The 12,400-nt window shown below is 44.9% G+C and overlaps 1 protein-coding gene across 5 annotated transcripts in view; it reads left to right on the forward strand.

Moving 5' to 3' along the window:
- MYO1B (myosin IB) overlaps nucleotides 1-12,400 on the forward strand; it is a 165,872-nt gene that overhangs the window by 18,605 nt on the left and 134,867 nt on the right. For all 5 annotated transcript variants that reach the window (XM_024563936.4, XM_053918882.1, XM_045198272.2 and 2 more), the window contains exon 2: nucleotides 11,328-11,471. In XM_024563936.4, coding sequence (XP_024419704.2) covers nucleotides 11,337-11,471 — 135 coding nt within the window. In that variant the 5' untranslated portion in view covers nucleotides 11,328-11,336. The remainder of the gene's footprint in view (nucleotides 1-11,327; nucleotides 11,472-12,400) is intronic.

Consider the following 12,400-nt stretch of genomic DNA (forward strand, 5'->3'; position numbering starts at 1 on the left):
CAGAATTGGCAGTGTGCCCAGGATCCCACTGTGAGCTAGCTGCAGCGCTGAGTCTGCAACTTGGATCTTCTGGAACGTATCCTGGAGCTGCTGTGCTAGTCATGCTACCCTCTGTGGTCTGTTGCAGAATGCAGCAGCTGATGTTTCCCTCAGATGCAGCTTGCTTCCTTAGCCCAGACAACAAGGGTGCATTAAATTCAGTACATTTCCCTCCATTGTCACTGAAAAGAGCCTGACTGATTCCTTTTTCAAAAGAAGGTAGTTCTGCTCTGGTGTATCCCAGGCCATTTTATGTGAGCATCTTAGTCCAGCCAGTTGTCTTCAAAAACCAGTCTGGAGGGGCCACCAAAACTGATGGGTACAAGAAGCCCTGTGTGAGTGCTTACTAGGTGCAAGCCACTGTACTCTGAATTCCAGGGAGCACCTTGAGTGACTGGATGGTCTGATCAAGTGTAAGCCCATCGATGTAAGCAGGAGAAGGGGACAAGGTCAGGAGGACTTTGGTGAGAATGTTAGCACATGGCACGAGATGAGGACCCTCTGATTCACAGGTCTGTTCACTTGGAAGGAAGCTGGTTTCCCCTGGTGGCTGGATTCAGTTTAGTGATCACTGGTCGTATCTGGTGTCTGCACGCTGGCTGGGAACAGGCTGAGCTGCCGGGTGTGCCAGTTATATTTGAGCAGTTTCACGTTCATCTAGGTGTTCCAGGGTCTTGGGTTTGCCAAGCTAAACACTTTCAACTTCACGGAATTTTAAAAATCTGCCTTGAGGGAAGAAATTGAGGAGTCTATGGGTTATAATTAGCACATCTCATGTCCCAATTAACAGCTGAGTTTGTGTGTCTGGCTCTCACAGTGGTTTATAGTTTTTGGCTACCTTGTCCCACAGGAACTTATAGGCCTTTTCAGACATTAGCTCATTAATTCTGACATCCAGTGTGATTAAGATAGCATGACCATGGGTTCCCCCTAAAGCTAGGGCTGCTTGCTGGTCATTCTGGACCTTCTAGGATTTTGGCTGGTGAGGAGTGCTGAGCTGGTGGGGGGGGGTGGAGAAGGGCTGGGGGTGGTTTTCAGACCAAGTCTTGGGAGTGGGTGTCATTCCCTGAGGTTGGCCCACCCTCTGACAGTTGTTCCCGCCAGACTCTGTTGCGAGCTTCCTCTGGGGTCATAACCCTGGGGCAGGGCTGTTGGCTGTGTTTCCTCCTCAAGGTGTTGAACCCCACGGAATGTCTGTTGCAAATGAGGCAACTTTCTAGGTTATTTACCTGGACACACTTGCCAGAAGACTGCACAAGAAGAGTCAGGGAGCTCTTCAGGATCAGAGGCGGAGATGGCATTGGGAAGGGAAGGAGCCAGTGAAAGCCTTCTGAGAGGGAGGGGCTTGGCTTCTCAGTCAGCCTGTGTAATAATCTCATATGGAATGGAGGTTGCCTTCCCCGAGGAGTTTGCAGGTCAGAATTCTCTTGGATTTCAGTCTGGGTCTGTGACCCAAAGCTTTTGCTGTACCACATTGGGGTCGATCAAAAGGGAATTCTCTCTGTAAGCTCTTTGCTACAAAACTTCTATAGAAAATTACCCATTTCCAATGTAGAAGTGAAGCTTGTCTGTAAAAAACTGGGGGGTATTTTGAAAAGTTTGGCGGCTTAGGAATTCCTTTGAAGGGTGTGTATAACATAATACGTATGAAAAACTATTCCTAACCAGGTCAGGAAAGCTCCCTCCTTGCCCTGGCTCTTTCAGAACCACATGTGCAACACCTGGGTCCATTTCTCTCTCTGTTACAAGAAGGTTTTGCTTGGGATCCTCAGACATTTTGCTCAGACACCAGGAAGGATAGTTTGTAGCTTATAATCCAAAACCTTCAATGTTGTCGTAGCAGCCACTGTTATTTTTGACTCAACAATCCCTCTTATTAGTCCAGATAACGTGTTTGTCATTTTCACAGTTGGAAAAAGCTTTTTTCACCTGTCACTTTAATGAATTGGAAAGTTCTAGGTGCTATCTTTCAAATCTAATAACTGGCTGGTGCCAGGATTGAGCGCAGCCCAGCTCCTGGTTGACAGCTTCGGTTGATAAGGCCACCTTCCCATGCCCAGACAGAACAGGCCTTGGCATTGACACCAGGCCTTCTTGGCCCCTCTCTGCCTGTGCAGAGGCACCCTCTGGGTAATAACCAGAATGCTGAGTTTATTGCCTTTCCTGTTCACAGAACTTTTGAAGGTTGGAGTCTGCTTTATGATTTATGGACTCCCATTTGCTTTCAGCTGTTTTTTTTTTTTACTCCCAGTTCAAATCTATTCCGTTTTGTCATTGCCTGATAATTTCATGTCCTGTGTGCCATCCAGGGTTTGAACACAAGTCAGCAACTTACTGTATGGAACTTGCCTAGGAGTGGGCTGATTCCCCGCCCCCCAATCCAAGGTTCTACAAAAGCCATCCTATCAGCAGTCTATTAAGTACTCGTAACAAAAAGCTTTAGAAAAAGGGGGAAATGCTCAGTATGTAGTAGCTTTAACTGTGGAATAAAGGACTGGAAAGTCTGACAACTCTACTGAGTGAAGTAAATGCCATGAGTAAGTTTCTCTGAGGAACTGCATGGCAGGATCCAAATATAAACTCTGGGGAGCCCTTGAGGGCACCGCGTGTGGTTCTGTGTGGCCCGCTAGCTCCGACCCTTTTGAAAACCATGCTGCTTGAGTAAACCGTTCTGGAGAATGCAGTTTTTACTCCACTTGCCCTTTAGTTGACAAATACTGAGAAAGTGTCTTGCCCTTTGGTTTCTAGCCTGAGTCTTTCCTGATCTTTTATGTTCCTGGTGTGTCATCTGAGGCTCTCTCATTATTCTTGGTCAGTCGTGATCTGGAGGGAAGGGTAGAGACGATGGAAACAGGAATGGCCCGTGTCTCTCTACTGCACGTCCATTCATTTGTTCTCCACACCAGAGTCCTGTGGGCCAGCCACTCCACCTGGCAATGGGGCTTCGCACTCGGAGAACTCAAACCTCCTCAGGGTGGGTGCAGGAGACAAGCAAGCTGAGTTTCACGGAGGTGTGCTGGCTTGCTCAGGGCGTGCTGCCTATGAGGAGTGTCTGTTTACTCACTGGTTCAAGTCAGGGGGTATTTGTTTAAAAGACTAGAGCTAAAGCTCTCGAGCACCTGCAACTAGAGCCCGTCTCAGGACCCCAGGCAGTGTTTCTGTCTGTCCCACGAAGTCTGTCATCACTGCTTCTCTCTGCACACGTGTATTTGGTTCCTGTCCTCCGACTGGCTTCCTCTGCCCTGAACGATACACCCTGTCCCCTCCTTCTATGTGAACATCCTTTCCAGTGCTCACAGCCCCGTGACAGTCCCTGTGCCCTCGTAAGCTGGTATTGTTTGGGCCGGAAGCACCCACAGCCTCGTTAGCTGTGTGCTGGTCGAAGCAGCCACTGGTGGCCGTGGCATGTTTGTATGTCGTGTGAGGTTTGCCTGAGGAGGGGCCCTTCGCCAGGGAAAGATGAGACTGAAGAGGAAGTCTTGAGTTGGCCTCTGATAAGGAATTTTTTAAAATTGTGGTAAAGTACATATCACATAAAATTTATCATGCAGTCTTTTTAAGTGTACACTTAATGTGGCATTAAGTACGGTCACATTATTGTGCAACCATCATCAGCATTCATCTCCTGGACTTTTTCATCTCGCCGAAGTGAAACTCTGTATCCATTAAACAACTTCCTGTTTGCTCCTCCTCCGGCCCCTGGTAACCACCATTCCGCCTTCTGTCTGTATGAATTGGATAACTCTAGGACCTCATAAAAGTGGGACCATACAGTATTTGTCCATGTTGCATCCATGTTGTACATGTGTCAGAATGTCCTTTTTTAAAGCTGACCAATATCCCGTTGTGTGTATATATCATGTTTCATTTATCCCTTCACCCATCGATGGATTCTTCAGTTGCTTCCACCTTTTGCTGTTGCTTTGAATATGGGTGTACAGATAGATGTTTGAATCCTCGCTTTCATACCCTCAAGTAGAATTGATGGGTCCTATGGAAATTCTTTATTTCATTTTTTTTTTTTTTTGAGAATCTGCTAAGGCATTTGAATATTGTCTTAAAGACACTGGGACGTTATGGAAGGATTTAAAGCAGGGCTTACCTGAGCAGATTGTGATTTAGAAAGGCACCTTGGGCAGTGTAGTTCATGGGCAGGGGAAGGAGGGCTAGCAGAGGCTGTGGTGGCCCGACGAGGCAGAGGCCGTTGTGAAGGCTCCTGTTTCCTGGGTGAGGTATGAAGGCTGAGTAGTGCAGTCACATGGGGGAACAGAGGGACGGAAGGAATGGAAGTGGTAATCAATGAAAAAGGTTGGCAAGAAGTAGAACAAAGGGAGAGGCCAAGGATGAGAAACCGGGTCAGTTGTACTTTGTGGAGGGTTTTTTTTTGTTTTTTGTATTTTGGTATGGAATGGTGGAAGATACAAGTTTTGAACATGTTTTCAGATGTTAGACACGGCCCTGTGGTAGAGATGATTGGTGGGCAGGCCATTGATAAAATGGGTTGTTCATATGGGGGAGGGGATAAAGTAAAGAGTGGAGGGGCAGATGGCCGGGCAGTTGGGCTGAGTTTGTAAGTGTTGGGATATTGTTGGTGTAGCTCCGCAGTGTCACAGCTCTGCTGGCTGCGGTTCACATTCCCACCTTACGGCAGGCATATCTGCATCAAAATGTATAAAAGCAGAAATGATGGCCAATTGGTTGGTTAATAAAAATCAGGTTTCATAAAGGACTCTAACAAATCCAGAGGATTGTTTAGACTAAAGCATGAATGTATTGAATTTGGCTTATTTTCTCTTTTTTTGCTACATTTTTCTGATTTTTTCTGCAGTGAACATGTATTTCTTTTCATCACTAAAAAGATCACTTGAAATTTCAAAAGTTGCTTATTTTCGTTTTTTGACTGTCGCGGGACCACAAGCTCCTGGGGGTTGGAACGGGCTGGGCAAGTACCGTGATTATTGACGATGTGTCCCTCTCACTTAACACAATCCCAGACCAACAGGACTCACTGGAAGTGGTGGTTCAACTGAACTGAATGGAAATTTAGTCTAACTCCTCTCCAAGATGAGGTTTTGTGCTGTTTTAAAAGATTTAGGAAGGAAATTGCAGTTTTTCTCAGTCACTTAGCTCATTCTGTTAGGTACTGAATCACCTCCTATAGACTTGGCCCCTCTTTTGCCTTTGTTTTGTCATCGGGTTTTGCTAAGATTTATTTTGTTCATGAAATCGTGCTATGTTGGCCCCGTTTTCTTAAATGTGTTTCTCATGTTGTTCTTAAAAGCATTAGTGATCTCATCTTTGGGAGCCAAATAGCTCAATCCTGTTTCCTGTCCTTTGTTGACAATATTCTGTTTTTAGAGGAGGGGATCAAAGTGGCTTGGCGCTGCAGCCGTTATCCTGCCTCTGGTCGGCTGTGACTGGACCGGCCCACCCCTGGCAGCTGTGAGAATGTGCATTATTGAATGCCTCACTTGTCAATCATCAATTTGCATACTGCTTTTCCCTCGTGTTTCTCTGAATGCCTGCCTTGTGCAGAGAGGTTGTGCACTATGCCTTTGGGGAAATAAAGATGAATCAAGTGCGACTCTTGACCCCAAGGAGCTGGTTCTGTAGAATAGGGGCTACCACGCACACGGGACCTGCATGCAGGGAGGTTAGTGAGCGGAACTGCAGTAGATGGTGATTGTTGGTGTGCTAAGGAGGCTCCCTGAAGGTGCTATCTGACGTATAGTGTTGATGACTGTCCAATGGATGTGTAAGCATCCTCATTTACAATGGTCAGAGCAACAGTTACCTGCTTTCCTTAAGTTTTCCTGCAAGAGTGGCTTTCATGACTCTGCTTTAAAAGTTCCTTTAAATTAAAAAGTATGGTCACCACTTAATATTGATCCTTGTAGTCCCTGCAACTTCAGGTCTGATTTGTGAATGTTCTTTCAAATTCTACAGTAAAACTGTTACAACTTAAAAATACATACCTGTTCTCATATGTGGTACCCTGAGAACCTCGAATAACATGGGAGACCACCAGAGGCTATATTTCAGCTTAGCCTGAGTGATTAATTTGGAACAGCTTTTCAGCATTGCTGTTTTGATATCAAACAGTGGAATGACCTTGCACTTCATGTAGTTGTGCTCCTGTGTCATTTAGCACCTGCTTTGTGGGACTGTTGGGTTAGGAAATGCTGGTCTTGACATTCCCGAGCCCAGATGACATTAACGTGGTAGGTGACTTGTAATTTCAGGTTGGTGGCCGGAGTGGACTACTTATATTTAAATGTTAGTCGCAGATGGCCATTTCAAGATGGCATAGGAGGATGTTTTATGATTCATTCTCTTGGATTTTGAGGAATTTTTGAAATGATACTTTTGATATTTTAAGTGGTGTTTTTACACTTAAAAGATACAAGTGAACAAATTGGGGTATGTTGAACTATAGGTAGTAGATGGGGGAAAGAACAGTTGTGATTTTATATATATATATAAATATATATATATATATATTTATATATATATAATTTGATTGGGCAAGCAGGTGGGAAGGGGGGGCAGCCATGGAGTCACCTGGCATCAGTTGGTGGGCAGGTGGTTGGCTATCAGCACCTGTAGATAAAGAGACCCTGCTTCCAGGCTCTTCTGTGGTTCTTTCCAGGGCTCCCCCAGTATTTTGTATTGCTTTCTCCACAGTTGGGAGAAAGAGGTTAGGTTGTACATAATAATGAAGACCTACCAGTGGTATAGGACTATATGTTGGGCACTATACTTCATGTTTAAATTAAACACGCCAATTAGGGATCTTGGTTGCTTGCAGTGCAGAAACGATGTAAGACTCACAGAATTGCAGAGAGGTTGGAAGACCAGCAAGGATACAAACTTGGAAGATAGGTAGGAACCAAGGAATGGCTGGAGGGCTAGGCTGCGGGAGCCCTAGCAGAAGCCATGCTGGTCTCCATGCTGCTGCTCTCACTGCAGTGCCTACTGAGTCTAACCTCCAGCCATCACCCCTGGCTTTCGTATTCATCCAGGACTCCAGGTCCCAGGAGGATGTGTAAGCCACGTTGCCTGGGGCGGTGCAAGAGCAGATCTGACTCCTTTGAATTCTGTAGTGGGAATTCTACTTCTTACTAGATTACATGTTACCACAAGGTTACTGGGGGCTCCCTGAAAGTGAGATTAGGTGCAAATAGGAACATGACTGTATACTGGATAGCGTCCCCTTTAAAAAAAAGGACAAATGTCTACTATAGCTCTCCCCTTTGGCTGCCTGACATCCATTTACATAACACCTTTCTTACCATACCTCTGCTTATGAAGACAAAATGCCCCTGCCAGTGTAATGCAACTCTCTCTGCATGGCTAGTCACATAGCCATCCCCTTTTCAGAGGTTCTATCCTTTGAGATCTTTCGACCATTGTCCTCTGTGCCCTATCTCAGGTGAGCACTGGGAAGACAGCTTTGTCAGGGCCTGCACTGTTTTAGCAGGGTTTCTTTTTGTTGATGTTATGAGTGGGAGTTCTTGGAGTTGACTGTGTAAGGATCAAGCAATTGTAAGTCATTCACTGTCAGCCAGACTTTTTGGCAGTATAGATCCTTTAAAAATGTTATTGGCTTTTAAGGTTTATTTGCTTCTATAGACTAGTAACGAGAACTGGAGACACCGCCAACTCCCAAGCTTTTGAACCTAGAACTCGATCTGAGAGCTCATCTCAGGGCAATTGGACCTGGCCTCGGGGCTCTGCAGGGCGTTTTAGCTCTTGGCTAATAGAATCTCCCTGGGCACAGTTAAGAAGTGTAAGAAGCAACAGAGCGGGTGGTGCCTCTCCTGATGATACATCTTCGTGGATGGTGGCAGTGCTGTCCCTTTCTCAGGCCACAGACAGTTGGTGCTCTGGATAGGTCACATCTCCCCCCTCCAGGCAGAAGGACTTCTCTTAGCAAGACCATGTGTTCTCTCTGGCTTTCAGACAGGCCAGTTTCACAGCATGCTTGTGTTTTTCTTGTAATCCTTAGGAAATAGCCAACACATACTCTGGTATCTGAATTTGTCTCACATTCTCTAAAATTGCAGGTACAAGGTCCAAGTCATAAGACACAACAGGTCATGGTTTAATCAGCTGTTTTATTATTAAATATCAAAAGCGATCATCTTGCCAGGCCACGGTGGTAGTAGGTCCTTGTGCCCTCCGCCTGGTGGCCTTGGCTTAGTTGGTCCGGGCTTGTTAGCATATTACTTACACCACTCCCCTTCCTGGTACCAGCTTCTCTTATTAGGTAAGATGCTTTCTGTTACAGATAGCAAACAATCTGACTCAAACAGCTTCAACTACAAGGAGAATCAACTGACTGAAAACTTGACTGAAAACTTGAGAGCGGTGGGCTGGGCTTCAAGTGCAGTTTGATCCAGAGGCTGGTAAAGTCATTAGGGCTCTAACATGAATCCTCTTCTGGGATGTTTTCCTGCCCGGCCCTCTTCCATGTGTTGCCATCCTCCTCTGACCGGCCCTTTCATGAATGCAGACATGGTCCCAGCAGTTCCAAGTATCACTCCTGCAAGTCATACCATCCTGAGAGAGAGAGAACCTTTGTCCTAATAATCCAGGCCTCTGGCTCAGTCATGTGACCAGCCCTGAATCCAGAACGGGGGCTGGGAGATGGAAATGTGTCACTTGTCTTAGACTAGACCAAGTGCTACATTCCTGGAACAAGGGATAAAATTGGCTTCCCTAGAACAACACGGATTCCCATGGGGGTCTTGGGAAGGAACGGTGTTCCCATCTTTGTGTCAAACAAAGTCATCTGTGCTCTACATGCGTTCCCATTTCACTTTCCCGTGTGAATGCTTCTGATAGTTTACGGAAATCTCGAGTTAGCAAATGATTTTGACATTATTCTTAGGCTGAACATCGCTTTTCCAGAGACAAAAAGTCAACTTCTTTTGGTGGAGCAAATACACCAATTAATGTCACCGAGATGTCAAAGTGAACCAAACCAAGGCTGCAGACAGAAGTCACAGTGAGGAAACTCGGTCCAGTTACAGGGAGACAGGGCAGGGCCTGTGCACCAGCCTCTCAGCATCCCATTTGCGCCTGAGAATGGGGGCGGTGTCACCAGCTCCCCCAGGTGCTGGAAAGACAAATGCAACAAACACAATGTACTTGAATGGAGCAAATGGACGTCATCGGCGTCACCTCTTCAGCTGGTTGACTTTGTTGTATTTTGGTTTGCAACAGAGTTGTGTTCTCAGAGTTTTCCACTTTTACTAATGGTCTATAACTTACTTTTACTGATTATAACTCAGCCTTTGTTTGGCCCTCTTCCCACTTTGGGGTTATGAAGTTGGGCTAGAACTATAAAAATTAGTACCCATCCAAAGCTGTGGAATTTATATTTGCAAAGATGGTGAAGCAGGTGTAATGACAGGAAGATTGGCTGCTTAATTACTGGTACCTGCAGTGAACTGTTGGCTTTCTTCGGCTGTTTCCATAAATAGACTTCAATGTACAGGAACTCACCCCAGGGCAAAGAGTTCCTAGTCAGCCTGTTTGCTTAATTTAAATTGCTGGTTTGAGGTAGTTATTTTTGAAACCCATCTCAGGTTGACACCCCCCTTAATCCCTAAGCTGCCTTCTCTCATCTGCCAAATTATACGTAATGAATCGCAGCTAGAGTGCTGTCGGCATTTCACGAGTCTGAGTACTTGAAATTTGATTTAAATGTTAATTTATTGTGACAAAGGCTGGGCACTCATGTTCCTGTTCCTGTGCAAGTTTTTCCATGGGCTTGGCTCAGGACCAGGTCTCCCGCTGGCCTCCACTCCATCCGAGAGAATGGCAGGGTCCCCACTCCCCACCTCTCCATTTGTTTTAAAATGGAGCCTGGCTGAGCACGAATCTGTTCTTAGTGCTACTCCTGTCTCCTGGGCTTTAGCCATACCTGGGGCTATTTATTCCAGGTGTAGTGGGCATGGAACTAAAAAAACTCACATTAACAAAAGAGTTAACTCTATTTTTCTTCATTTGAATATTAAATACTCCCTTACTGGTTCTTGTAGATGAGAAAGCCTCTGCATCTTTTAGGTCTTTTTTTGGCTTTTCAGTGCACACTTAAAATTTTTAAAAATAGGGTCAGAAATAAAATATGTTTGTGAATTCATATAGATCATCACCAATTAGTAATAAAGAATTAATAATTCCCAGCCTTTCCTGGTCTTCCTAGCCCAACTAAATGTAGTTTCTGTTGCTTCTCAGAGGCCTACTAGAAGTGCTAGCCCAGAGTAGGAGGATGTTTATTTAAATTGCTTAGTTTTAAGGAAGTAGACCAACCTTTATAAGATATAATATGACTGGGTGACTCCAAAATAGGAAAAATTAAAAATGTACTTTTCCCTCAGTATTGGGTACATTAATATACATGAATATTCAATGCATGCTAATTTTATTTTGTTTTTTATTTGTGTATCTGTTGGAATGAGAATTAGGAACATTGAGGTCATTCTTGGCAAGTTCTGTTATATAGGCAACCTTTGATTTACAACTGGATTGTTCCCCTTTCTTTGTAAGTCATTGTTGACACCTGAATGGAATAGGTGCAGTGTTGTAAGTGGTAACAGTTCTTTAACAGTAACTGTATTACACTGTTAAGTAACCGTGAGCAACATTTCTTAATCTCTCTGAGTTTCCTTATCTTTAAATGAGGATAATGATAACAACGCCTATCTCACAGAGTTATTGTGGTGGTTACATTAATTAACACATATAAAGTTCTTAATGCACTGTGGTATGTGGCAACTACTCAGTAAATGTTAGTCCTAATTGTCCTGGGGAAATGCATTCTGGACGTCATCAGGGAACACTGGGGGATGTCTTCTTGCGGGAAGCAGGTTCAGATAGGTGGAAGCTGACACTGGTATGTGGAACGAGATGTGTTGGGTTCTCTTGCTAGAGTTTTGTGCTTCTGGCTTGGGAGAGGGGAGGGTCTAAAGAGGAAAACGAAGACCCTGGCTTCCTAGTGGCTCCTTCTGTACATGGACTTTGCCTGGGATGATGGACTAGGAGGGAGGGTAATTTGTGGCGGCAGGTTGGCCCGTGGGGCTTCCAGTGGTGTGGCAGCGGCTGTAACCACTGCAGAGGCTTCTGACATAGGTTGTGGGGAGGGGAGGGTATGATATTTGTGAGACAGGTGACAGACAGCTGTTTGAAACTACCAGTGTTTCATTTCTCCAGTGGCGCTAAGAACACACCTGAAATAATTTGGCTCATTTCAGTTGACCCTTTTCTTATCTTTTCTATAGGTGGAGACTATGGCCAAAATGGAGGTGAAAACATCACTGCTGGACAATATGATTGGAGTTGGAGATATGGTTCTTTTAGAACCTCTCAACGAGGAGACCTTCATCAACAACCTCAAGAAGCGCTTTGACCATAATGAAATATATGTGAGTATGCACTAACAGCCATGCGTGAAATACATGAGTACGCACTGTCATGCGTGAAATACATGTGAGTATGCATTAACAGCCACACGTGAAATACACGCGAGCATGCACTGACAGTCATGTGTGAAATACATGTGAGTATTCACTAACAGCCACATGTGAAATACACACGAGCATGCACTGACAGTCATGCGTGAAATACATGCGAGTATGCACTTAACAGCCATGTGTGAAATACATGTGAGCATGCACTAACAGCCATGCGTGAAATACATGTGAGTATGCACTAACAGCCACATGTGAAATACATGTGAGTATGCACTAACACCCATGCGTGAAATACATGTGAGTATGCACTAACAGCCACATGTGAAATACATGCAAGTATGCACTAACACCCATGCGTGAAATATATGTGAGTATGCACTAACAGGCATGTGTGAAGTACATGTGAGTACGCACTAACAGCCACACATGAAATACATGCGAGCATGCACTAACAGTCACATGTGAAATACATGTGAGTATGCACTAACAGCCACGCGTGAAACACACGTGAGCATGCACTAACAGCCATGTGTGAAATACATGTGAGTATGCACTGACAGCCACATGTGAAATACACACGAGCATGCACTGACAGTCATGCGTGAAATATATGTGAGTATGCACTAACAGCCACATGTGAAATACACACGAGCATGCACTGACAGTCATGCGTGAAATACATGTGAGTAGGCACTAACAGCCATGTGTGAAATACATGTGAGCATGCACTAACAGCCATGCGTGAAACACATGCGAGTATGCACTAAGCCACATGTGAAATACATGCGAGTATGCACTAACACCCATGCGTGAAATATATGTGAGTATGCACTAACAGGCATGCGTGAAGTACATGTGAGTGCGCACTAACAGCCACACAT

This window comes from Desmodus rotundus, chromosome 2 (genome assembly GCF_022682495.2).
Source record: "Desmodus rotundus isolate HL8 chromosome 2, HLdesRot8A.1, whole genome shotgun sequence".
Classification (NCBI taxonomy): domain Eukaryota; kingdom Metazoa; phylum Chordata; class Mammalia; order Chiroptera; family Phyllostomidae; genus Desmodus; species Desmodus rotundus.